This window comes from Passer montanus, unplaced genomic scaffold (genome assembly GCF_014805655.1).
Source record: "Passer montanus isolate IOZ18808 unplaced genomic scaffold, ASM1480565v1 scaffold9, whole genome shotgun sequence".
NCBI lineage: Eukaryota > Metazoa > Chordata > Aves > Passeriformes > Passeridae > Passer > Passer montanus.
The window spans coordinates 7,738,365-7,766,335 of NW_024374367.1; the positions used below are offsets into that span (position 1 = coordinate 7,738,365).

Genomic DNA, 27,971 nt, shown 5'->3' on the forward strand with positions numbered 1-27,971 from the left:
GGAGAGATTGTTGTAAGCAACATGTTCTTATCACCTTGCCTTAAAGAAAGCAGGACAAATATATTCCTTTACAGGGTTGGAGAGAGCACTCTCCAGGCAAAAATTATCTAAGAAAGGGACAGGTTTTACATTTTTGGGAAGTTTCTAGTTTTGATCCACAAATTAGCAACACAAGATGGAGAGCCATTTCCTAAAACCTGCTGTGCCTCCAAGATCACTCAACCCTCACAGTTTTAGGTGAGAGTTACCCAAGAAGAAACACATAGACACCAAATCACCTTCATGGCTATTTTTGCTCCAGTCAGGTTTTAAAACAAGAAGCTTTCTGCAACATAGACACCATGGACTGCAAAAACAATAAAGCCCCCAAAGGTCCATTTCCCATGCACAATTAATTGTTCACCATTGTTCAGACTTGACAGCTCCATGCAAAATCCCTCCTTACCTCCATTTCCCCCCCTCCCTGGAGCGGTCTGTAAGGAGAGGAATGGACATGTAACTGCCCAGTTACCCCAAAAAATCATAGAAAGGCAGAAAATAGATTTTGGGTAGTTTCTGCTTCCCACGGTTTAAGTGTTTCCTCTTTATCATGAGCAGTTTCCAAAGAGAAGCTGCTCCTGTGGTGTGGCAGAAGTCAGGCAGTGTGCAGGCAACTGCCAGGCATCAGCTTTTCCTTCCAGCTCTTCCATGGAGAACTTGTCTGTGTGGCACACACTGCCCAGCTCTGGGCAGCCACCCTGCCAGGGGAGAGCCTCTATGTCCATGCTTGTGGAGCTTCTACCAAAAGGAAGGGGAAAGTTTGTAGTGAGGAGACTCAATGGGAAGCAGAAAGCTCTCAGGGCTGTCACAAGGAGCTCCCTCATCCTAGTGCACATTGCATGGGTGAGTTCTGGTGTTCTCAGCTCTCTTTCCTCAGGGGTGACATAGAATCAAACTCTCACAGCTTCAGACTGTTTTTATTTTCCTCCATACTGACAAATCAGAAAACAACCTGATATCATGGACTCCTGTTCCTCATTGAACCCTGGCTCAGGCATGTTGGACTGGTTAGTGAGATTTGTGGAAAAGACTCCAACCTAGTCCAGCTCATGGCTCCAGGGAGGCAGAAACCGCTCTGGAGATGGATATGAAGCATCACAACCTACTACACAGCTTAACAAGCTTTCAGAACCAACACAGCTTCAAATTCTGTGGTAACCCTAAACTCATTAACAACACTCCCTGCCGTAACAGCTGTGTGTCACAAAGCCAGCTCAAAGTGACTTTACAGTAGCTAATAATAAATCCTTTCCCAGGGCTTGAAACTTAACATCAAATTAAAAAACAAAACAACAAAAACCACAAAACCAAAACAAAACAAACAAAAAAAAAAACCAGCCACCAACCCACCAAACCCTCAAACTGTGTGAAATGCTTTTTAGAAATACTCATCCTCTGCCCTCCAGTAAATTCTGTCTTATTTGGGGTCAAGCATTTGATCACCTCTCATTTATTTCAGAAGAAGATATGAAATAACATTTCTAAGAAAAGGAAGCTCCAGAATTAAGCAGGGTCAAAAATCAGATCCAAGGCCACAGCAAGTCTGCCTGCATGCAGCTCACTCCTCTGCTCACATTTAATAGTGCTATTTCCAGTGCTGGCAGAGCGCTCCAGCCCCCTTTAGCTCTGACTTCTCCTGTGCCCTCCCTGCCTGCATTAGAAAATCCCCTTTTGCCCTCTCCTCTAAAGCCACTCATCATTCCTATCAAGACACATCACTGAATAAGGGCATTTCAAATGCATTTAACGAAGCCAGTGTTGAACTTTACCCCCTACATCCATGCTGACAGCACATTGCTCAGCAATTTTTCCACTGAAATTGAGTATCCCAATTACTGTCTCTAGTCTCACATACTTTCCAGGCAGTCAGAGAAAAAAAATCCCATCAGAACCATCTTGTCCTTACCCATGATGGTCACATCATACTCAATCTGGAAAAGTGCCTCCTGGCTGCACTGCCGCAGGATGTTGAGGGCATCAGCGTGGGTCATGCTGTGCAGAGGAATCCCATCCACACTCAGCAGCCTGTCCCCAATTTTCAAGGACCCTTCCCTGTAAGAAGCCAAAGGCAATCCTCTTCTTTATGTGTATATATATATTTATATTTATATTTATATTTATATTTATATTTATATTTATATTTATATTTATATTTATATAAATAATGTATATATCTTTATGTAAATATCTATATTTTTATATATACACATTTGCTATATATCTGTATTATCTATATGTAAATATAGAAACATATTTTATTTGTGTGTGCACACATATGTATGTGTGTGTGTATGTACGTACACACACATATTAGGAAGTTAATTACTCTCATCCTGTAGGATGGAAGAACATTCCTTGGACAATAGTCTGGGTTATTTATAGTACCAGGCCCATCATATTAAATTATCAGCACAAGAGTAGATAGACTGGCTCCTGCTTTCCAACACAGCATCAGCAATTCAAGAGCTAATGAAGGGGCTGCCTCTGCAGGAGCAGTTTCTGCCTTTAACTACAACATCTGCACTGGGCCAGCCTGGGAGCACCGTGCCCACCTCCCCTCCCAGCACAGGCATCACACCCCTGCTGGCACTGCACACCAGCAGCATGAGAAGCCACCAGAAGGAGGACAGGAAGGGCACACATTCAGGGGACAGCTGCTGTGTGTCCTGTGGAGGCAGATGTGCAGGTGTGGCATGAGCAGTACCTGTCTGCAGGGCCCCCTGGCCTCACATAGGTGAGCACCAGCGGCCTGGACTTGTGCCAGTCTTCATGGGCTCCCCCTGCAATCAAACCAGGAAAGCCGTAAGTCACTGGAGGTTTGAATGTCTGAGTGAGAGTGCTGAGAAAGAGACATTTGTCACATAACAGCTGACACAGCCTGCCAGCAAAATCACTGCCCTGGATGAGGCAGCCGGCAGTCCTCAGAAGCAGCAGGGGATCCTCTCCAAGACATGCACTGACTGCTTAGCTGAGGTTTTTGTCATTCACCTTCTTACTTTTCCCACTTTCCACCTCTGCTTCTGCTTTTCACTGGAGAAGCTACTAACCTCTCAGCACAAAGCCAAAGCTGTTGCCTTCCTTGTAGAGGGACACTTCAATGGTCTTGGGAATAATGCCAGCACTGCTTTCTGGCACTAAAAGGAAGAGAGAAAGACCCAGTTACCCCAGATAAACCTTTTCCAACCACAGTGCAAAACAGTATCAAAACTCATCCGAACAACACTGACATTAAAGTCCAGCCCAAAACCCATATTTTATTTTCCCTGCTTGGAAGCAAAAAGACCCCAGCCCGGACACGTGAATCTTTATCAGAGCCAACATCAGGTTTTAGGATGATTTCAGCAGCTCAGTGTTGTGCATCTATCCTCAAATTTGTCTTGGTTAATACCCTGACATTCAAGTAAAACCATCTCGTTTATCAACTGGCTTTAATGCATTCAGTTTTTCTCAAAAGCTTCTGCCACAGATAGAAACTTATTAAAAAAAACAGCAGCAGCATAAGGAATCAAGTCACTAGCTGACCTTAAAGAAAATGAAAATCCCAAATCCTCAATGCATAAAGTTGGTTTCTTTCCCTTACCTCTCATATTTTGGATTTTAAAAAAGATTAAGTGAATCCTTTAAACTGATCCTAGGGGCAATTCAGTATTTTTATGTTAAATACACAGTATTATTTGTACAAAATAAAAAAAAATTACAAAGCAAAGAGGAAAAGAAAGAAATGGTTTCCATCTCTTGATGTCCCCTACTAGGTAATGATTTATTGCACTACTGCAGTGGACAGTTTCCCAGTCTTCTCCACCCAGAACTGCACATAACATTTCAGCCTGGTCCACTCTGAAAATTTCTAATTTTCAAACCAAGTGCAATGAATGGCCACAAGGATAATCTGGAAAAAAAAAGACCAAGAACTTGACTTGGAGATGAAGAGTGCCCTAGGAACTTCCACACTGCCATCTCCCTTGGCTCAGGAGGGGAGTTTCAAAGCAAATCTCCTCACTGTCCTCACTGACCACACTCATCCTTCCTGCCAAGCACCCTGAGGGCTTGCAACCTGCAGCCAAATTAGGCTCAGCCCAGCTCTTAAGCCAACCCGAAAGACATGCAATGGAGGCATGGTACTGCCTGCAGGCAGACAGCCCTGGGGACCAGCTACAGTGAGGCCAAATAAACCTCCAAACAGTGTCCCCACTTTGCTCCTACTGCTGTGCACAGACAGCTAACAGGGACACTCCTCCAGAAGGGAGTGCTCAGGGCATGGGAGCACCCTGAGGGCTTGCAACCTGCAGCCAAATTAGGCTCAGCCCAGCTCTTAAGCCAACCCGAAAGACATGCAATGGAGGCATGGTACTGCCTGCAGGCAGACAGCCCTGGGGACCAGCTACAGTGAGGCCAAATAAACCTCCAAACACTGTCCCCACTTTGCTCCTACTGCTGTGCACAGACAGCTAACAGGGACACAGCCTAGAAATACTCCAGAAGGGAGTGCTCAGGGCATGGGAAGGCTCCCAGCCAAGGGGTGATACTCAAATACCAAGAAAAAGGGTATAAAGTATCCACAAATGAGTTCAGAAGCTATCCAATTTCTGTCCTAAGCATTGAAGTATGAAGTGCTGCAACAGTCTCTTATGAGATCAGTGGGAGCTGGGAAACCTGAGCCAGTGTTAACACAGGGTTTGGTTTATTTAGAAAGACATGATAGGACACAGTAGCCTGAAAACTAGACTTGGACCTGCAAGATCCCTTTCAAGGCAGGAAATTACAGAGTGGGAAGAAAAAGTCAAACCCACAAGCACAAGATATCGAACTGCATTGTATTTCTGCTCTTTGCTCAGGGACAGACAGAGGTGGGGGGATGGTGAGCATACACAGTGATAACAAACCCTCACAGCAGATAAAAAACCACAATGAATTGGAAACAGGCAATAATTGACAATTCCCTGTATTTTGCAGTGCTTCTTTGTTTGGACCATTCATAAACAGCTGCAATAATCTCACTGGAGAGAAGTCACTATCTCAGTGTGCTCTTCCTGCTCATTTAAAGCTGAGGACATCTCACATTGCTGCTATTGATTGAGCTGGCACCACTCCTTGGCTGGCAAGTTCAGTTTATCAGATTCCTCATGAGGAATATCACAGAGAATAAGGAATACCATGGAGAAAGGTTAAGAGTGGTCATCTCTAGGGGTCATGAGAACATGGAAGAGTTGAGGCACAGCTGGCTTTACCAGAGGTGTTTGCAAAAGCTCACTAACATTTACAGCAGAAGAGAGAGGAATGATGGATACAGATTCATCTATTCCAGATTAGATTTTATTCTTTTGGGCTTTACACAGTCACTTTTATATTCAATACTTTTTGTCTAAAGGCAGCAGCTACAGCAAAGCTCTGAAATGTAAAATATCTTCCTATCTGGGGCAAAATGTTAGATTTCATTAGTTTTGTTTTTCCTGTCATTTTATTTTTAGTTGTTCTATTTCTTCTGCCCAATCATTGTGTGATTGATCTGGGTAAATGAATGAGCAATAACTGGGGGGATTGCATTTACAATGGAAAGACTGTGATGAGAAACTGTATAGAGGAATTTGTTTTAACCAGAAACATCAATCATCAAAACAAGTGGGGTCAAGAGTATATAGTCTCCCATGACAGGACATAAGCCCTGTTATTTGGACTTGCCATCTTCTGCCAGGGCCCCTTAGCTGGAAAGCAGATTGCTTCAGTTTCCCTTCTAAAAACACGTAACACTTCAAAGAATCCTGAGGACTAGCAGCACTTGCCACAGTTCAGAAAAGGGCATTGGAAATACATGTTTAAGACTGAATTAAACCTCTTGCAGCACACTCCAAAAGGGAAAATGAGAAGCTGAAGCAGCATCAGGAGGCAGATTGGCCTGCGCTGTCGAGTCACTCCAAGGCAAGACAGACCTAATCAGCCATCCCCTGTCAGTGTGCATGAGCAGGCACCCACTGTGCTGGAAAAAGTGCTCTGCTCCAACTGCACAGAGCTCGGCAGCCTCCACCACCCATGTGAGCAGACGAAGCAACGGCAAAAGGGCCCTGGACACTGCCTTGGCCACGGCACCTCTGCACAAGCAAGTCCATTGGCACCCCAGGACAAAAAGCAGCCAAGAATAGAGCAGCATTGTCTGAGAGGCACCCACCGGCTGGAGGGAGCTCATACTCGACTTCCAGCACCACCCTCTCGCCCACATTCTTCAGCAGGCTGATGATCTCGTCGTGCCGCAGCTTGGTCAGGTTAATGCCATTCACCGACTTGATGTAATCCCCCACGTTCAGCTGGTCACTCCTGCAAAGAAATAAAATAAAAAGCAGTGGTAGCACGAAGTCTCCAGCTGGCTGGTAACTGTAGGACTTTCTGAACAAGCCAGCAATGCTGGACTGATCTCTGCTGTCTGATTGCATGTGTCTGCTATCAGAGGGAAGTGCTAAAATTGAACCCATCTATCTTTCTCGGTGGCAAGTGTTCAGATCTGTACATACAGCAACAATTGCAGTGTACGTATTCACAACCTCTCTGCTGTTGCTCAGTTCCCATTCATGTAGAGCAATCAGTCAAAGAAAAGCACACCAAGAGCTGTCTGAAAAAAATCCAGCAGGGAAAGAGAAAACATCTTTCCTTTTGCCTGTTTTCTGCAAAATTGTTCAATTACTCTTTCCTTTTTCCTGCTTCTTGGAGCCTTTCTTTGCCCATTCCTTTTCTGAGCCAATAATGTTACTTATACACTCAGTATTCAGAGCAGATACAATATTAAACCACTTAGCTTGATCAAGATGTATTGTACCATGCAGCTCTCCTGACAAGGCTGCCTAATTTCACAGAACCACAAATATCCCTACAAAAAATTTCAGAGCATAATTGCACAGAGCATAGGAAATAACTCAAAATAGAACATGTTCTACTTCCTGAAGCAACAACTTTGCATTCTGGGGCACTTGAAAAAAGGGTCTTGGGTGCCAACTACTTTAATTATAACTCTATTCATTCTCTAGCTGGAACATGCAACTATTCCTCTCCATTCCTGCTGTGCTCTCTGCACCCCATTTCCATTTCTCACCTTGCAGCCAGTCCCCCTGGCCTCAGATTGGAGACTCTTGGCTTTCCATCTTTGTCTGTGCCACCTGAAATGGTTAAACCAAGGGTGCTTCCTTCTTTCTTAATCAGCTCCACGATTGTGACCCCTCTGAACTCTTCTGAAAGATTGAGAATAAAGACAAACAACTCAGTGGAAGGCACATTCCCTCAATCCCAAGGACATCCTTTTCCTACAGGTAGTGGGAAAGTAGATTTGAACAATTAGCATGAAGAAAAAGCCTCTGTTTATTTGAAGTTGTAAAACAGAAGTGTGTCCTGGTAGACCCACAGCAATGTTTGCATGCAGGTCTGGCAGGCAGGACCAAAAAAGACAAGGCAGAGCAGTCTGGGCTTATGAGAAAGTAAAAACCTTGTGTTTCAAGGTGCTGGAGTCAGTATAAAAATTCAAAACCAGGATGATGGGACCTCAGCAATGGTCCAGGGAGACCACCTCAGGAACTATGTTTGATATAGAGTGGGGAGGGCATTGACAGAGCTGTTAGGTGGTCACAGTTACACAGGAGGAGGATGCTCCTGCAGCCAAGTCCAAGAGATGTGGACCTGCAGTAGCTGCCTGGATGGACCAAACAGAGTGGATCCTAAAATACCATGATTAAAAAACTATCATGAGACATCAATATAATTGGGAGATACAGAACATAATGTGGAGAAGGGTGAGATCCTGCCATCATCAGGGGTGGAGAGGGAGGCATGACCTTCCCTCACTCACAACAGTTTGCTCACCCATCTGCACCTAGTCCAAGTCAAACTCCTCATCTGCAGCTGGAATTGAAGATACAAGTCACTTTGACACCATGACCTGTTCCACATGCACTGCCTGCCATCAGACACAGGTCCAGGGGATGCCCACCCCACAAGTGCTGCACCAGTACTGCTGCAGGCAGTGCACATTTTACCTTTTCTAGTCAGAGACAACACTCCTGTCAGCCCAGTATCCAGTATATAAGCCCAACCGCGTTCTAGTTTTGATCCCATCACAGATCATGTCTTAGTTTTACAAAAACAGGTTTCCTAAATTATTCCAGCTTTTGGGTTTGGCATGGAAAGGGCAGTAATTGAGCAGGAGAATCAGTCCTGAACTAAGGAAAAGACCAAGAGCTCCAAAAGACTTGGAAAAAGGCAGCTCTGCAATACTGCATACAACAGACTCACACTCTGCTCAAAGGGGGACTAGCCCTGGGGCAAATAAGGACAACATCCACACCCTGTCAGAGCCTCCTCTCAGAAGCTTTTACACAATTTGTCCATAGAATTATCCATCCACCTCCACTATCTCAGTATACTGAAATCTTCCATGACTTTACAGGAGGAAACCAGTCACCCTCACACAGGGTGCCTTTCTCCAAGGCTATGAGGAGAAGGTGGTGATTGGCACTGGCAGCACACAACAAACAGCAGCCCCACAGATGTGGACAAAAACCCCATGTTGCAAATGGTCCAGGTGCTTGTTTACACAGTAAACCTTAGCAGGCTTAAATGAGATGCTCTGTTTGGAGAGGGAACAGTTGAAACCTCTTGCACACTGACTTCCAGAGCAAGGCAGGGCTCCTTAAAGAGCATATTGACACAGAAGATCTATGCTGGTGCAGGGCCTTGTCCACCCATCCAAAACACAGGGTGTATTGGCACTGTGGTGCCTCATCACCAGCACTTTGCTCCTGTTCAAAGCCACCAGGACACCAGAAATTGCAGCTCACTTAAGAGTCCTGCCATGCACTACCTGTTTTGTAAAGCACTTCCAAGAATAATCTGTGCACTTGATTAATGTGAGTAGGGAACCTCTTTGCAATCCAACTCCAGTCTGGCAGCATTTAGGCACTGCTGGGCACCCATTTAATGTGGCACTGGCAGCTCCTTGTAAAAATGTCAGGTCCATAATACTTCTGCTCTTTAAACTCAGTTTTGATCCCTTGCCAGCTGCAGTAAGTTAATTTTCAATTCACCAGCCCAGGAGCCCAGGGGCTGCCAGAACCTTGGGAGGGCTTGCCACCGTGCTGGAAAGAACAACATCCAGCACCATCCTGCAAATTTCCTCTCAACTACAGACATGACTGATCAACACAGATGGTGCCACAAGGGGAGATTATTAGCTTTTCAATGAGGTTTAATTTTGATCCTTGATAAGTGTTTAAAATGAGAACTCCCAGAGTGCAATTACCCATTGTTATGGGTTCAAGGAGAAATTACTGCTCCAAAAAAGGCAGATCCCTGACATCAACCAATCAAGGTCAGCCATAAGGAATTTTGACCCATGCTTCTATAAATCTACTGCCACTGTCACAGACCCACAAAGTGTAAAAGTGAGCTGGTTAAGGAGGATCTGGTCCTTCAAGACATAGTCTTTAAGCATGACATATGACATAGTTTGGATCTTTTTCTACTGGCATATATGATTGGATTTTGCATCCCAGGGCAGGAAGAGCACGCCTGAATTTTTCCCTCCCTATTGAGGTGCCTTGAGCTGGGGTTGTTGAATGCACTGGCTCTTGTGAGCCTTTCCCCATCAGGGCTGCACTACAGTGGTGTGTTGCAATGGTGTGATGCAGAATATCCTCTGCAACAAGTGTTGAAAGATGAAGCAATAGCAGAAGGGCCCCACCTCCTCCCCATTACCTAGAACACATTAAACCAACCCTGTGACCGGGTCATTAGCAGCCAGAAGTCAAAACCAAGTCCCTGGCTTTCCTAGAAAGATGAGTGGTCCAAGGCAGCCCATCCAGACCTGCTGGAGTGCTTCTGGCACGTGAAGCCCAGTGCCAGCAGAGGCAAATGAATTACCATTTCTCCACTTCCTCTTCAGCTCCCGGGGTGTTTTTGCATGGGAAGGTTTATCTCACACAAAAATTTGCTGTGACTGACTAAATATCGAAACAAACTTAGTCAGATGTGGGAGATTTGAAGCTTGCCAGTTTCCGTCCCTGCTTGAGGAGCTCAGCTATGGCAGCATTTCTTCCCTCTCTCCTTTGCTGCTGTTTTCTTCTTTGTGAGTGTCAGTTCAGTGCAGGAATAAGTCCTTTCCCAGCTCCCTGTAGCTACTGTCAACAGGCCCACACAAGACAGGGATTGTACCAGTAACACACTACTCACTGAGACCAGTTACCACCATCCATTTCTGTCTTCCAGCAAAAGCCTTGCTGATGGATGCACCAAAATTAGTGTTTTGAGGGGTTTTACTTATTTTAGTGGTATCCAGGTAAACTGTAATGGATAATCCAATGTTTTGGAGCAGGAGCTGACCCCTCCTTTACCTGGGATGCTTTGCCTCCTGGAGACCAGGGCTGCATCCATCCCTCCAGAGTCCTTGCTTCCCTTTGAGTAAGGGCCATCATCTGTAAGCAGAGCAAACACAGAAGCTGAAATTAGTACCAAAAGCCACAAGCAACTGAACCTTTAAGAAGTTGTCCTGGTGACACCAAAATTGGAATCCTATCTGTATCACAGACTGCAGGCAAGAAAAAACATTACCAACCCCAGCTTTGCACTGCACCATGTGGACTCTCACCTTGTAGAGAGGGAAATGGGAAGGCAGTAACATTATCTGATTTATTCTTTTTGGAGCTAATCTGCTAGGAGAGAACAAAATTCCCTTACTCCTGTAATTATGTGGAACAGCTGAGGATAGAAAAAGCTGGGGCATTCGTATCACAAGTTTCAAGCCTGTCATTATGCTTGTGGAAAAACTTACGGTGTTTGGAAATGCAGTCATACATCAGGACACTAACAGGGCACTAAATCACTATACTTGAGTGAAACTGCCTATTCTTATAGATCCCATTATTTCAGAGTCACCTTTTCCAGCTGCAGTTCCAGCCTCTGTGCAATATAGAGAGCACCTTCTTTTAAATGATTAAAAGGAATAAAAAGTCAGAGTGATGAGAGAATAGCATTATACACTGTAAATACACTATCCAGCATAAGCTAAAATTTAAAGCATCTTTGTATTATATTGTGTCCTATTGGAAGACTGCTACAGCATTATCACAGAGTTTATCTGCAGAGAAGGTAGCATGTTTTTTACAGATCTCATTTCCATCCATCTAAAATGTCTATTTTTATGGCATTTCATAAAAAGCTGGCACTTTTCCAATCAATAATTTCCAGTAACCATGTAGTACCAAATAACTCCCATTCTCAGTAACCACATTCTTGAATTTTTTAGTAGCTGTGAAGATTTAGAAGTTGTACATGATAGTATAAATATAGGTTACTGAAAACCTTATCCATTTATTCGGGTCCACAGCCCTTAAAAAAGTTACAATTAAGGTACAAAGAAGTTTTTGTCCCACTCCATACAAAGTGAACAAAAATTTTAATTCAGCCTCATTCAAGACAAGGGTCTGTACAGAGTGGATTCAACCTCAATGTTCATTTTGCTGGCAGCCCACTTTCCCATAGCCAAAAGAAAGATGGTGCAAATCTTAGTCTCTCTTAGCAGGAGGTTTCTCATAATATCCTGGTTCTCTCTCACCAGGAGGTTTTTCCCAATATTCTGGTTTACCCTCTCTATCACCTCATCCCTGGCAGAACTGCAGAGTCAGATAACAGGGATGGTTTGGGTGTATAAAGGAAAATGGCAATGCCCAGGGGAGCAGCAGGACAAATCCAACTGCTCCCTGCCCACATTCCCAACAGCTACAATCACCCTTTATTTCTTTCCCAAATGCAGCAGCACATTGGAAGAGGGATCCTAAAGCTCAGGAAACCCAGCATAAGGTTCCTTTTTCAACACTGGAGGTAATTGTGCAAAAGGCACCTGCAACATACCCTGGGCCACCCAGGGCTGGAACTTTTTGCTGGCATTGGAGCATCAGTGTGCCTTTGGTGCCACAGGCCACTGTGGATGGTGAGGACCACCCCAGCATGCAGCTGCCCTCCACAGGAGAGCACTGCTGCCAGCTCTGCCCCCACATAACATGCTCAAAGCAGTAAGGTTCTGCTGTGGATGGGATCCCTGCCTTCCTGGGAAACCACGCAAGATGGTTCAAAGCCAGCTCCATAATCTGCTGGCAAACTGAAGCAGAGAACCATCTGTTTCACATAAACACACCGCCCCAGACCAGACAGGCACCAGCACCCTTCTGCGCTCCATTTCCCCATCAGTGTTGATAGGAAACACCAATTCGCTACTAGTTGCCCTCCCTACCCCAACAGCTGTTGGCAAACATGCCTTGGTTTCCCTTTGAGCAAGAAACCAGGTTGCCTGTGCATTAACAACAGCTTCCAGCAGCAGCCAAGTGGCCAAGAGCAGTGACCCGAGCTACAGGCCCTGCCGGCAATTAGCAACGCCGCCCTGTGCCACTGCTCCTGACAGCCACATCAGCCAGCAAATAATCAGCACCACAGCTACCCTTCTCCTATTGCTCCTCCCTTCCAAACTCAGTTGATTGTGTGAAAAATGTTTGGGTTTTTCCCCTCATTATCTGGCTAAAACGTTTGAACAGCAGAGGAGGCTGCCACACGCGGCCTGCTGAAATGGGAACCGGCATTGGCTTGCAGGAGCATCCCCACCGTGTGCACGGCTCTTTGTTCATTTGCAGCCGATTTCCTGCTCTGCCACTCAAGCTGGTAATAATGCAGTCACTTTTGATGAACTTTTTTGTTTGTTTGTGCAAGAGGTTACATTGTTTGGGTTTTGTTTGTTTGTGCAAGAGGTTACATTGTTTGGGTTTTTTTAATAAAGGAACTCCTTTTTGTGCTGTCAGTAATTTCTCCTGCCTAGCACAGCACTGGTTTGGGGGTGAGGCTGCTAACAAGCCTGATTGCTCAGTCGGCCAAAATTGCAGGCAACAACCCAAGCACTGAAAATCTCTCTTCTCCTTAAAATTGGGAAAGTAACTCTCTTTTTAAATCCTGTGCAGGTTCTTTTTGCAAGCAATCCATGCTGGAGCTATTAGAGTTGTATTTATCAAGCTTTTTCTCTCACACCAAGAGGGCCAGAAATCTTCCAAAAAAAGATTGTGTAATTGATGGTTTTCAAGCAGTGGTAGTAATGCTAGCTCTAAATCTTTCAGAAAAGCTCACCAAGTGCAAAAGACCCTCAATAAAACCTAGATTGCAACACTTTCCATATATTGATCCCATGGGAATCTGTGGCAACATACAAAGTTCCTGTAAGTCTTTGACAACAGTTTTTACTATTTACATGCCTTACTATTTACACAACACCAGAGAGAGAAGAACTGAGTCCCTACACCTTCACACAGAGCTTTGAACTCTCCTCCCCTGCAGAAGCAGTGCAGAACAGTGATACACATCAGTGTACAGTGTATAATGTACAGTGACAGTAAATGAGAGAGAATCCCCATCTCATTCCTTCAAAAACAAACTGAACAGATGAAGGAGCAGGAAAAATCTCCATGCTTCAGCTGGGGGCCAGGAATAAAGGACAGTCAGGGCAGACTCCACTGCCCCTGCAAGCACAGGCTCCAGGGTCTCCTGAGATCAGTTAGCTGCCAAGACAAACTGCTGAAATGGGGGGAAATGGCTTCCTTGGAAAGAGCACTGATTTAGGAGTTCATTATCCCTGCCTGTGGGGGGAAAAAGGAAAGTTTGGGGTTTTTTTCATTTAGAAGAGCTATTAGTCTCTATTATTAGCAGAGATCACTTCTTAATGAAAATGAGCATTGGCTAAATCAGATTCTATGGCAATTAGGCTGCTGTCTGCAAGTTGTTCAGATTCCTGGATCACTTTAAGACAGTTCCTGCAGAGAAAGTGCATTAATCTTATGGGAAGACCAAGAGGTAAAACCTCCCGTTTGTTTAATGGAAAAAAGACAGTTGGAGACAGTTATTTTGCTACAGGGTAATTGCATTCCTTGTTTAGGGAAATGAATACCAAACCAGCATTAAGAACCAAAAGCTGTTCACGCTAAGGCAGGCCGGTATTTTTTTGCTAGAATAAAAGCATCACACTGGAAGCAGAAATCCAAATGATTAAAACTAATTTCAATTTGATCCATTTTGAGCAGAGTTAATTCTGTAAGTCAAGGGAGGCATTTATCTGTAGTCAGGCAAAGAGCAGCAGAGGGTACACAAGCGTGGGTCAGCCAACCAGTGATGATTCAAACTGCAGCTCTGGGAGCAAACCTCCAGTGCCTGGGATTTTAAAGATCTCTGAGTGCCTGAAGATGCAGACATGTACTTCAAAAACAGACTATAATCATCTAGCTGCAGCTTTAGGCATCTCATCACCTTTGAAAAGTTGATATATTACCAGAAGGAGGGGAAGGGGAAAGTGGTATATCCATGCACACCCATTCTGAATCTGAAATTTGTTTTCAGCTCACATATGACACAGTCCCCACTACAGCCTGGCCAGGGGCTGGACCATCATCAGAGGAGGACATAACACAATCCTTCCCACTCTCCCCAGGCTGGCACTCCACATTGCAGCACAGCCAGAGGCATCTCATGTGCCAGTGATGGATTTGGGCTGGATAGCAAGGTTGTACCCAACTGCCCCTCCAGCACAGCTCCCCAAGGGCAGTTTGGGTTATTTCAGCACCACCACAGCAGGCTGGGGACAGAGTGCTGGTGTCAGCTCTGCACAAGAGCAGCACAGTGGCGGCCTCCCATCTTCAAAGCACTTAGCCTTTAACATGGGAGACAGGCAGATCCAAAGAACCCAGGACAGGAAAACAAAAAGCCCATTGAATACTGTTACAAACTGCATGATTTCCTGAAACTACTTAATTACAAAGTTCACTGCAGAGCAAGAGCTCCTCTCATGTCTTTGCTTCAGACAAGGAGCTGTTTGCATGAAGGATCCCACCTTCCCCAAGCCTTCCTCAGAAGGTGGCCTGAATTTTCTTCTGCCCATCTAAATCCACAGCTCCTCAGGCCCTTGGAAAATCTCTACATGAGTTCACTATAATCATAACAGCTGCTCAGGTCTTTTCCCATCTCTAGAAATACAGTGCTTTGGCTCTGTATCATTAAACTTAAAGAAAATAAATAAATAGAACCCCAAGAAACAGATGAAACACCTCTATCCCAAGAAACAGATGAAACACCTCTATCAGTGATCTCTAGACTGCTTTTCCTGGAATGCTGGAAAAGTTGAGCTAAAGCATAATCCTGCCCTACATAAACTAATCCAAGCATGTAGCAACAAATACACTAAATCCTTAGACAAGATAGTCCATGCTCCTATGCTTAAAACAAGAAAACAGAAAGTCACTTTTGCTTTAGGATTCTGCACCACAATTTCATTTTCATCACACTGATTTTAGCTTGCTGCATTTAAAAAAAAAAAACAACAACAACAAAAAAAGAAACCACTACAAACAAAAATCCCAACCCAACCCTGAAAGGGCTCAATGTTTCCTCACTTTTTATTCTTCAGAAGGTGGGGTGGGCTTGAAGAATGCCAGTGAAAAACCCAGTGCCCAACACAGCTCTACCCCTTCCTTCAGCCCAGGGCACCTTCCATGTGACTCTCTCACAGCACTAATCCAAAGTCAAGCAGTATTTTGACATGCTTTTCCCTTCCTTTCTGCCAGGAAGATTTAAAAAAAAATTCCCCTTAACCAGCAAGTTCAGGCTGAGAACAGACCAAGTTATTTACAGAGCAGCTCCTCCCTAATTTCATAAATACACGTATCAACAAATCTAGTAAAAATTGCAGAGATTGCCTTTTGTGAAGAAGAGCCTCTTAATTATCCCTTTACTGGCAACAAATCCCCTCCCAGCTCATACTCAGGAGACAAATGAGAAGTTGAGGAAGTTTCCTCTTAACTTCTTTCATCACAAATTTCTGAGTGAACAGCCCAGGAAAACAGTCATGCTGTACAAGAACAACGTTTGCTGGAACTAAGGCTCTTGCCCCAAAAACAACAACTGAGTTTTATCCCATTTTCCCAGATAATTCTGGGGAAAAAAATTGTTCTCAACCTGCTGCCAGTCCCTGTGCCAGCCCTACTGCAATGACACTGTGTTCCCAACCCTGGCCTGGGGACGTGCTCCATCAACTGCAGCTTCTTGTGCCACCAGAGGCTGTTGTGTCAGCTCTTCCATCCACTTGTGCAGTTGCTGCTCCTGCCTTCTGAGCCAGGAAGAACTTGTCCATACTTCAAAGGTATTCCAAAAGGAAGCTGTACTTCTTAATTTCTTCTCCTCAATAGACACAGCGTGAAATTCGTCTCCCCACACCCTCCACTTCTCTCCTTCTTTTTTTCTGTATTCATTCACCTACCAACCTTTCTCAGGCATGCACAATTTCATAACACCTGCTGCTTTATTCACAGAAATCAGTTCTAGGAAAATACAATAGCCTATTGTTCAACAGAAACTCCATGCTTTGTTCTTCTGTGTTTTTTTTTTTATTTTTAATAAGAAACCAAAATTACTTTTAAAGAAACAATTTGTTTCAAGCAATCATTTTCAGCTGAAATACTGTAGGTAATTATTTGCACAGCAGTGGCCTTTATGGGACCAAGATATGAGCCAGAACATGTCTCTGTTACCAAGCAGGTAGGCTTCCAAGGGATATAAGAGCATATTTTTTACCCCCTGCAAGACTGTAGCAGATAACACTGATGAAAGATTCCTGCTTCACATGAAGATGTGGGAAGAGTTTCTGCTTTTAGTGAACAAATTTTGTGTGCACAAAACCCATTCAAGTTGGCTTTGCAGAAAAGCCAGGCTTTGGTAAGGTTCAACTCATATCAACTTTCATAGGATATTAAACACCTCTCAAGGACTGATCCAGGTCCCATCTGATAAGAATGAATGCTGGACTCAGCTTGCAGTGCCAACATCTGGTGCTCCTCGTGTTTTCATTAAATACATTACATTCCAGAAAAAGGAAAAAAAAAAGAAAGGAAAAAGGAAGAAAGGAAAAAACCCACAATTTAAGAATCTACAATCAACCTGCCATTACACTGATGTCTTTTCTATACCAGAGCCCTTTCTACAATGCATTGTTTGTTCTCATTATTGCTTTGGAAGCCAACACAGAGTCACTTTATCTAATCAGCACATCCAAGGGACTCTGTGATAGAGGACCTGGAAACAGTTCTTAATTTCCACTCAAGCTGTACTGAGAGATGGAAGAAAAAATACTCGCAAAAGTAAAAAAAGAAAAAAAAAATAAAACCAGCTCCTTTGTCTCTCCTGATTTTGTATGAAAGTTAAATTCCCATGCTGTCCATCTACTGTCCTCTCTACCTCTGGAATCCAGTGGCCAATATCCATCAACCTGGAGTGGGGAGAGAGAGAACAGCCTCAAAGAGGTTTATAATCTTGTAACTTTCAATAAAAAATGTGTTTTGAGTACAAAAGACTTAAGTTATTGCTTGCAGAAAAGCAAAGAGCTGTTGTGCAAACCAGATCTAGATCAACTCCACCACTCATTTTCCTCTGCATGGTAGGGAGGAAAGCAGGGAATAGTAGATGCAGAACTTCTGGAAATGAAGCATTCCTTTGGTCTTCTGTTCACAGAGGAGCTTATGTTGCTCTTCTGAAGTAGCCTGTGATTTTGTTTCTTTCATTTAAAAGTATCAGGAATGACTCTTTCCTGATTCCGGTGAGGATATGATTTTGTGCATTAATTTAGGCTTATTAAGAGCTGCTTCAGGGATTTCACTGGCTGGATCTTCAGCACAAATAGCTTTTCCCAAACAAAACCCAAGTATCTTCACTTTTATCCATCTCTTTCTAACAATCCTCTAACAACATCAACACCAAGAAGATCCCTCTTCACTCACTGAGCCCTCTCTTGTTCACTTTTCTTAAGCAGTCCCCAGCAAGATTTGCATTTCTAGTGTTAAAAAACAGAAGGAGAGAAATGGAGAGAGACTTCCCTTCCTGCAACCCTTCTCATCCTCCCAGGCATTTTGAGACAGCTTCATCAGTTTATATTTGTGGATGACCCAGTGGCAGAGGAAGCCCTGCAGTGCCTCACCCCCTTGCAGGGCATTTGCACACACAGATTCACACAAAGCATCCACAGTAATTCTGTGCACAAGAGACAAGAATAGTGCAAAAACCAACTCCATGAGATTATTATTTCTCAATGGTTCTAGTGCTTGAAATGATGTTATTAAAGTTACATTTTCCAGTCAATCTGGCAATTTCTCTTATTAAGCAGCATAGAGTGTACTGGGGAGAGTCCAACACTAAGCTAGAAAGATGAAATATTGCTGATATATTGATTGTGTTATCTGAAGAAACTAACTTTCAATAGCAAAAAAATCAAGAGGAATAAGATACATTTTCAGACTGATCTTTCATGGAAATTATCCAAGTTAGCAATTGTAATATGGTGAGAAATTACCAATAAAGTCTAACATCATTCCCAAGGAAGAATGCCTCACTAGGTACAACTGGATTTATTAATCTAAGCAGCAGGCAGCAGTCAATCCTAGCTGGCAAGGGAATCAATTCTTCCTATTAACTCCATGTAAGTTTCCAAACTCTTTCCTAAATATGGAGGTGGATAAGAAATGCAGCCTGCTGAATCCAAACCCTGAGGACTTACCTTCTTTCAAACTCCAAATGCCATGCTAAGTGACTGTGGAGTAAAATCAAATAACAAAAGACAGCTCTATTGTGGGTTTTCAATCAAATGAAATTAAGTACTGTCAGTTTATTAGACTTCAGCATTCAAATCATTTGGTGCCATCTAAGTCTAGAGGCCACTATTACTTACATCTTTAAAAACCCTGGAGTTAGTCAGAAAAGAAAAACGAGGTTTGTTTTAATGAAAACTATCATGAATGTTTTCACTGCACAGGGTTTGGCTCCAAGCTGCCTTCCACTGCCTTCTAACTAAGGTAGCTTGTCAAAAGGCTACACCTTAGCAGGCAAAAGCTTTAATTTTTTAATATATCAATAGTTGAAGCCAAAAACATTATCAATGTCCATATTACAATGTATTTCATCTTGGTGTCTTGTTGGGGTTTTTACTGTTTTACCTAATTCTGGGTTTAGACTTACAGAGGTCCAGGGAGACAAGACTCAAGGGCCATTGGCAGTGCCAAGAGCTGGGCACCCTCATGCACAGCCTGGGTGGGAACATGAAGCACAAAGCAACACCTTGGGAGTGACAGAACAGGGAGAAGTCAGGACTTCCATCTTCTGAAGTGGAGATCAATTTGCTGCAGTGATAGTGATAGCAAATTCTTGCACCTATTTTGCTTTTTAAAAACTCTCCTTTGATCCTTATTATGATTGCTTTAAAAATGGTACCTGTTGTCTTTCATCCTGCAAGATCTTACAAAAGAACTGTTAAATCAAGAGGCTGTTAACTTTCCAGAGAGGAAAGGAATTTAAGAAGTACAAGGTAGGGCTGTACTGAAGAGAAGGGAGAAGGCAATCTGGTCTGGTGTGTGAGCCTGGCAGGAGAGCACAGAATTCTTCAGTGCAGAGCTAGAGAGCCAGAATTTGAGAAGGGAAGCTATAGATGCATCCTAGATGTTGGGACATGTGCATGTCCTCTCTTTCCACTGAATGCAAAGAATTAACCACCTGGACATTGTGTTACAGAGTGTCTTGGCATGATGGATGGACATCTTTCTCAGAAGCATTTGGCAGCCCTTAGGCAATTCAGAGGATGGCTCACAGGAGTTAAGCTCTTTGACCTGTATTATGCAGGGAGTGAGACTAGATGTTGAATGGCTCAGTCACAACCCAGTCTTACAGAAAAACCCAAAACAAAACAGGTGAAGGTGCCATTTGGGATTAAATTGGCTGAAAAGAAATATCACAGTTCAGTGAAAGGGTAATTTTTGCCCACAATAAATCTTTTCTGCAGTTTTGACCAGCTCAAAGCTGAAGATCCCACCTTAAATGAAGCAGAAGGATACATCAATATTACTGCAGCAGAGACAAAAAGCAATGACTGACAGGGTTCCCTGAGCTACTTTTTAATGGTGAAAAGATGTTTCATTTCAAACAGAGGAAAACTGGAATACCCACTTCCCAATATATACCTGGATAGGAAGTAAAAAAACAGAGCATGAGTTCTGAAATAGAAGCAGGAGTAATGAAAACAATCATTGGATATCCCGGAGTTTGTAAATTAGGGGCTTGAGACAACAATTTTTAATTCTGAGCTTTGCTACAGACAGATAACTTTTCCCAATTCAGCAGGCAAATTGTCAAGAGCAAATCTCTTGTGGCAGGCAGTAGACAAAGCAAAGGAAAAACCACTGGATTCTTCACCAGACAGGGAAGATGAGGTGGCAAAAAGATATTGTGCCAACATTTAGTCTCATAATCCTTTACAAAGAGGGACTTAGCTACAGTAGTAATGTCTTTTTTTTCTTTTACTTCTATAGTACTTTAAAGAGTCCTTATTACAAAAGTAAATTATGTGCCCCAAAGAGCACATGAAAAATTTTAGCACCTCTAAACTAACCATGTGGAGACCAAGTGAAGAGAGGTAAACCAAGCTTAAGGAAACCTTTTAGAAAACACAGCTCCTTAGATGAGTTGGGAAAAGCCCCTTCTTTTTGCTTCTGGAAAAGCAAATCACATCTTGCTTCCCTGCTGATCTCATCACTTTGACATAAGCAACACTTGTACCAGCAAGATATAACAAGGGGTGGGCAAGGAGAGCCCAGGAGGGCTTTTTCAAGGAAGGTCACCCTACCACATATCCAGGTTAGCACCCTCTCTCTGCTCCCAATTACAAGTCTGCTCTGACTCATGGGAAAGGCACAGAAAATTAAATGAAGGATCAAATCTGGGAGATTTACAGTGCCAGTTCAAGAGGTGGCTGAGACTGATACAGGTCATGTGTGGTGTGTATCAATCTCAGTGCCAAAAGCAATAAGAAAACCCTTGCAAACCACAGGAAAACAAAAACAGCAGAACCAAACAAAATAAAACAAACAAAAGAAAAATACTGGCAAATATAGGCAACAGAAGAGGTGCATTTCAGTGCAGTAACATTTAATAAAAGCATGAGTCTGAGGTCAAAGTGTGAAATGAGCGAATAGATTCAGGTAAAACTTCTCTCCTACAGCTTTTTGCCTAATCCCATGGGCAGTGCACCGAGGCATCTCACAGCCAGGTTTGCCAGCAATAGGGTGATGCCCCAGCTGGAGCCCCCAGCCCACAGTGCAGCCCCCAAGGTTTGGGAACCTATTTTAGCACTGCAAAGACAGCTGGTGCTGCAGGAAGGTGACATCAGAGGAAGACATTTAATGCAGTAGGTGGCAAATCAGGTGCTTTATCCCAGATTTGCACTGCATTTTGATGCAAAGTGCTTAAAAGCCAGTGGGAGTGAAAAAAATAAGGAAGAAATTCCAGACAGCATTAACTATTTTAAAAGAAAGATTTCTGGCACCCCATTTAGACTTGTTTCCAGCTTATCCATGAAGCTCTGCTAAACCTTACTAAGACTTAATTCCCACAAATGTGATTCTCCCTCAGTGTTCAGCTAAGTAGCAATGTTTCAAAAAAAGTAAATACCAAATCGTGGGAGTTGGATTATTCATTCATGTGGTAAAAGCCATTATATATTAATACATACAGATGTTTCCACTTCAGGACTGATCTAAACATATGTAGATTTTAGGCTCTGACACACAAACCATCTCTTATGCAATGGCCCGTGTATGAGCCCGGGCTGATTTATCCTAGACTGTGTCAGGAGGATTCACAGGAGCTGTGTGAGAGATGGAATAAACTTATAGCTAAATGACTAGAAAAAGTAAAAGCAAGAGCCTCACTTAAAATGAAAGGAAGGAGGGAGAAGGAGAGAAATTGAAGAGCCAGGGAATCTCAGATTTAGCAGGACAACAAGATAAAATATGAACATTCCAAAGCTCCAATTATTTGATGTTGGAACTGGTGCAGCCTGATCTCATCAAACCAGCTGTTAAAAATTTGCCTGAATTGTCTATTAAATCTTGCTTCCAACAAGCTCAGCTCCTGTGTTTGCCCACTTCTTGCTTCCCATTAAGCCTTGACTTGGTTTCAAACTCTGCCAACCTCCCAGCCTCCAAACAGGCTGATGTCAAAGATCAGCACAGCACCACTTTGATGAAAGCAAACATCTGTTCAGTATGAAAGATGGATGAGACCCTGCTCCAGCAGAGTTATTAATGTATTCCAGCTGTTTTCCATGGCTGCCTTAATGCAAACTGCTGTGCTGGTTTCCAGTTGCTTTATATCACACAGGTGAAACAAAACAGGTGGAAAACCCAGTGTCAACTTCAGCCAGCACAAGAATTCACACAAGACATGTAAACTCCTGGTGAAATTCAGAACAAAATGCTGCAAGTCATGCTCTGTGACCCTCTGAAAAGCTCACAAAGATGTTTCTTGTGAGCACTTGCAAGCCAAGACACCTTGAGATTTTCACATGGAAATCCTGCTCTGTGAAGAATTCACACCCCATAGTTCTGTGGGTCAATTTTCCCTTGGCCTTTTTTGAAACCCAAAACCACAGCAACCAAAGGATTATCCAGGAGCAAGGTATGGCCACAAGGAGCCTCAGGTGTGGACATGGGGACACTGGTTAAAACAGCACTTGGAATTTGGTGAGAGTCCCAGCTCTCCCGACCATCACAAACACCAGAGGCACTGGCAGACTCACCCTAGGACTGAGGAAAAGTCAGTTTGCATTGCCCCAAGCAGACACCTGCTCCCTGCTCCTCTTTGAACATGGGAGAGGAACCTGGATAAGAAGGGGAGAGGCGCAGCAGCTCTCCTGGGGCTGGGCTGAGCAGCTCCAGCAGCACAGCTCCACCTGCACCCCAAACCTGCCCTCTCCCCACATACCACTACCCAAGGCCAGGCAGGTGTGCAGCAGAATGGGGCCATACATCTGAAAAAATGCAACAACCTGAATGGTTGCAGCTGGGAGTTTTACAGCTTACAGACGATAGGAAGTAGCAATGAACTCAGGAAAATTCAGGTGTAGCTAAAGATTGCAGAGTCTTGGGAAGAGAGAAAGTGCATGTGACTGCCTTTCTCCAGGCAGGAACACAGACCATTAAATGTAATGCTTCGCATTATGCTTCCAAATACCCACTTAATTTTGATTCAACAAGGCACTTGTGCTAATAAAAATTAAAACCAGCAGATTCTGTAGAGTGTGTAATGGATGTGTGGAAGAGCTGCATGCACAGGTATATCTAAAATTAACTATGAATACTAAACCTGACTACTTTCCAAGTCTGGAGAAGTGGATGTCAGTGGACTGGCATCCACTGTAAAAACCTGGATGCCAGTCCTCAGCAGAGAGCTGTGCAAGTGACCATCCAGCCCCTCACCTCACCAAGGGTCCTCAGGATTGTGGGGGGACATCCCTGCACCAGGTATCTCCCATTCCCACCTCTCTAACCTCCAGATGGAGTTTGGATTCTCCAAAAGCAAATACTGCCATAAGTTTACCTTTTGCCACTGCATGCCAGAACCAAAGGCAGCTGCTGATGATGCATTTCCACCAGTTTCACACAAGTATGGATGTCTGTGTGTCCACACTGCTGCAGGAGAGCTGAGTGTGTGCTCAGGGAGGCAAGGGGGAAGAGATTGTCTCAGTGAATGTCAGATAAAGCAGGTCCATTTAATGACTAAACACACATGACTGTTTGCTTATAAAACACAGTGTCACATAAATCTGCTAGGAGCTAATTGCCTATTATAGCTCATGACACTGCTGGAGTCAGCTGCTGAATTATAAAGGGTCCTTTACAAAGGAGGGAAAGCCAGTAGAGCTCTGCTCACCCGCCTCCACTACAGTTTCCAAACATTTTGTTTTCTAGTTCCTGCAAGGTGAATGCTTATCCCCCCTCTAAGTGATGGGGCCCCTCTGCCATGCTCGCTGGAGTGAAAAGATTTAGGATAAATTGAAATACAAGGGAGAAGAGGAGTTTCTTTGATTCTTTTTTGAAATTATTATTATTAATCATTTAAAAATTTCTCTGTTGTCTCAAGACTCTTGTCCAGCCTCACAAATCACAGCACCTATCTCTCAAATGTCTCTGCAGAAATCCTGGACCTGGGTGGCATTGGCCACCACCTTGATAGCAGCAGTCACCTCCCATGGCCTGGCTACAGCAGCAAGGAGCAGGGAATGGCAGGGAAAAGATCCACAGCAAGGACAGACAAGGGAGCAATGGACCCCAGCGTGACACCTAGGTTTGGAGGAAAATAGGAAGCAGTGAGTGAATGAAGCAATGAGCACCCTCTGTCTCCGAGCTCTTCTAACTTCACTCTGATTTTAACCCCACATGTATAAGGTTTACAAGTCACCTAGACTGTCTCATCCAGATCTGCCCATCCTTGAGCATCTTCCCACTGATTCCAGACATACGTCTGTGGCTCCATCCCAGGACCCCATGTAGTCAATTCCTACCTCAGACTCACATCCCCGTGATTTCCCTGCATGGCTTCACTGCTGCAGAGGCATCAGCTGAGGCTGAACCTGCAGAGATAGTGCCACAAGATCCCCCCTGCTCCTGGGGGCTGCTGGGCTGCAGATTGGAGGCATTCTGAGAGCAAGAGCAGCAGAGCACAGAGTCTCATGGCAGGAGGAAGGAACAGGATCTGTTTGCACAGTGGGTTATATAGGAAATGCATTATATTATTGGGGAAAAAAAACCCTTAGCAAAACACACACCTTCATCTGATGCCAAGAGTTTAATCCTACCCAAATGGCACCACATTCCATAAAGAAATTATCCTCAATAAATCACTGGGCAGGAGCAGTCCACTTCCCTCACATTTTAGAGTGAAGGATTCACTGCAGTGAGGACCTGTATGGATCAGCCATCATGACCACAAGGGAAAAGGAGGGGATCTCCACTGAAATCTTATGGAGAAGCAGATTTATTGCTACAACATCTCCACCGTGTGGGCTGGTAGCACAACAGTGGGGACTGCTGGAGGTCTGACTCAGACCCTCATCATTTGTATGGTCATGCATGTGGCTGCTCAAAGACCAAGGAGCAGATCCATGACTGAAGTCTGCAATTTGGCTGGAAAAGCAGATGTCTGGAGCTGTGCCATCCCAGCCTCAGATGAGAGCTCCCATAGGGCAGGGGCTGAGGGTGCTGGACCTCTGGGCTCCCCACATACTGAGAGGGCCCTGAGGAGGGATAGAACTTGGGAGGGAAGAATTATTTGGAGTCTCAAACAAGTTAGTTTACTCAATCTCTGCAAACAACTTGGCACATGACCTCCAAAACAAGCACACACCAGATCAGGGACCTCACATCCCTCCTTTGGAAAGAAGAAGATGCAATGATGCAGAAGAGTGCAACAAATCCTGTTTTCATCCACACACCTGGCAGCAGGGAGCCAGATCATACTCTACCCAGCACAAGTTCTTGCCTCCAGGACAAAAGCATGTTTATGCTTTTGAAACTGCTCCCCAGACCTTCTTACCAATGCTGTTCACCCCAGACCTGAGCCAGTTCCTACCTCAAAGCTTCATTATGATAAACAACACAAGTGTTGATTATATATAAAGACTGGAAGTTGGAATACTGCTGGGAAGAAAACCACAATGCCTTCACCTTGCTAAGATGAACGTGCACAGTAAGAAACAGATCAGTTGTGAGGAGTGATGAAGTGGATCATCTCTTCATCTCTCAGCTACACTAAATAATTTACAGGGCTGTTTTGGGACTGACATGCAAAGCAGTTTAACAATGATTTAACAAAAAAGTATGAGATTCCATCTTTTCATGGTTTCCAGGTGTTGAGATCAATTTACTTCACAGCAATTTTAATTTCTGGGCCTTTCTTTTCCCTCCTCCCCACAAAACCTGCAGCTGCCAACTATGCTGGCATCTACAGCAGCTAGGAAACGAATTTCCCTGTGAAGCAAATTCTTCCAGGATGAATTGAATGAAGGCAGAGCTCATAATTGCACATTACTGAAAACATTTCTGATAAAAAATGGGAGATATTTTTATCCACATCTCCAGTTGAAAATTGCTGGGAAAGATGCTTTTGAAAAGCCATCATCTCCAAGCATGTAATTATCAGATCCTTGAACAAAAACACACGGTCAAAGGAAAAAAAAAAAACAACTTCCATTGAAATAAAAAAATCGGGGGTGGCAATTGTTAGGAATGGAGGGAGAGAAATTCTTCGTCCTGTGTGATTTTGCACATTTCAAGTTACTAGACTGATTTGTAAATCCACAGATTAATAAACTTGGCAGCTAAGAAAATCAAGCTCAATAATTTTTTTTTTGTTATGAACAGAATAATAATAATAATATTATAAGGAAAAAAAAATCAGACGCAGACTAGCAGTCAGACTGTCACAGACCCAGAATTTCCTAACGCCCACACAAGCACGTTTGTCTTGAAACCAAGTTCTGCCACCTTGAATAGACAGGCATACAATGACCTGGGGGCCCCATCCTATCAAGGCTTAAGACCATGCCTACCCTGATGGGATTACTCACATGCTAAAATTTATGCAGTAGCTGAACCGACAGCTGAAAAGACCCTTAAATGTTCTTATGCCTGGTAGCATTTCATTGTCAATTGATGAACATTGCTAAATTTTTTTTTTTGCTCTACTTTTTCCTCTCCAGCTCTGCATTAGCACATCTTTCTGGTTATTATTACTTGTTAGATTTAATTGTTTCTTTTATTTGCAACACCTACACATGCCTACACACAAAAGCAGAGGTGCCCTTCCCTCCAAGTTGCCCAATACCTTTTTCTAACTTTCTGGGTAAAATTCCATTATTTCCATCTTTGAGTTAGGTGGATAATATCACAAGCAGTAAACATTGACATCCTCACACAATCAATTTTAACAGTCCATTTTCAAAAGAAATCAAATCCTACATGCCCTAACATACACAAACACTTTGGCAGTGCAGTTACCCTTGGCTTCCATGGATTAATAAAACAGAACAAACATTATAAAGAACAGTGATCATAGATATAAAGCCAAAAGCAAGACTTGACACGCCACATGAAACTCAGTCCCCTTCTATGGGTCACTCTAAGCCAGAGTGAACCTCTTTCAGTTGCAATGAAATTTTTTTAAGCAGGGTGGCAGGGAGGTTAATGCCTGGGCTGGAAACTGGGCTCCAACATTTAACACTAGAGAGAAAACCTCTATAGCAGTTGTTCAACTGACACTGTGGACCAACATTTCTATCAAATCTCCCAGGTCTTTGCACTGAAAAACATCCTTCTCTTAATAAATCTGTAGTAATAAGATGTGCTTGACCACAAGCGTTTGAGAGAAAAACTCAGTAACCTCCATACTGGAGGAGAAAAACTGAATTTAAAAAATTGTTTCTATAGGCCATGAAAAGCTGTAGGATATTACTTTCATCTGTTTTCTTCTATAAAAGAGCAATTTCAGTAGAATGGGTAATCTCTAAAAAAGAGCAAGAATTCATTTTGACAGCCCTGATCAGCTCATTTATACTTAGAAGTTTAGTCAACAAAACTTTAGAGACCTGGTCACCAAAGTCCTAAAGCCATCAGGAGGTATCCATAAGTACCTAAGGAGGAGGGGTAAGACTTCACAAGGTTGAAGAATAAAATGCAATGTTCAGTTAAAAAAACCAAACCAAAACAACATGCTACCAGAGTGGGGGCGAGAGAATGACAAATCCATCACCCTCTCTTTCAGTTCCTAGAGCTGACTATCTGTGTGTGAGCTGTTAACACCAAATGAGGGGGACTAACTGCAAATCTAGATCTACCACAAATAAGTCATGCCCACTCAATTGCTTTCCATACGAGAGTAACATTTCTGGATAGACAGAAAATGCAAATTGCTATATCTCGATTTTAGAAATGCTTCTGATACTGTTTCACATGCTATTTTTGTAAGTATGTTTGGGAAGCAGGATACAGATGATTATGAAGTGTATGCAA

At 43.5% G+C, this 27,971-nt stretch overlaps 1 protein-coding gene across 5 annotated transcripts in view; it reads right to left on the reverse strand.

Moving 5' to 3' along the window:
- Positions 1 to 27,971, reverse strand: part of GRIP2 (glutamate receptor interacting protein 2) — a 257,720-nt gene that overhangs the window by 50,559 nt on the left and 179,190 nt on the right. For all 5 annotated transcript variants that reach the window (XR_005626109.1, XM_039695431.1, XM_039695432.1 and 2 more), the window contains exons 2-7: positions 10,404 to 10,484; positions 7,118 to 7,253; positions 6,203 to 6,348; positions 3,087 to 3,173; positions 2,744 to 2,819; positions 1,946 to 2,091 (exon numbers count right to left, since the gene is read on the reverse strand). Coding sequence is in view for 4 of the 5 variants with exons in the window: in XM_039695431.1 (XP_039551365.1) it covers positions 1,946 to 2,091; positions 2,744 to 2,819; positions 3,087 to 3,173; positions 6,203 to 6,348; positions 7,118 to 7,253; positions 10,404 to 10,484 (672 nt within the window). In the remaining variant the exon portion in view is untranslated. The remainder of the gene's footprint in view (positions 1 to 1,945; positions 2,092 to 2,743; positions 2,820 to 3,086; positions 3,174 to 6,202; positions 6,349 to 7,117; positions 7,254 to 10,403; positions 10,485 to 27,971) is intronic.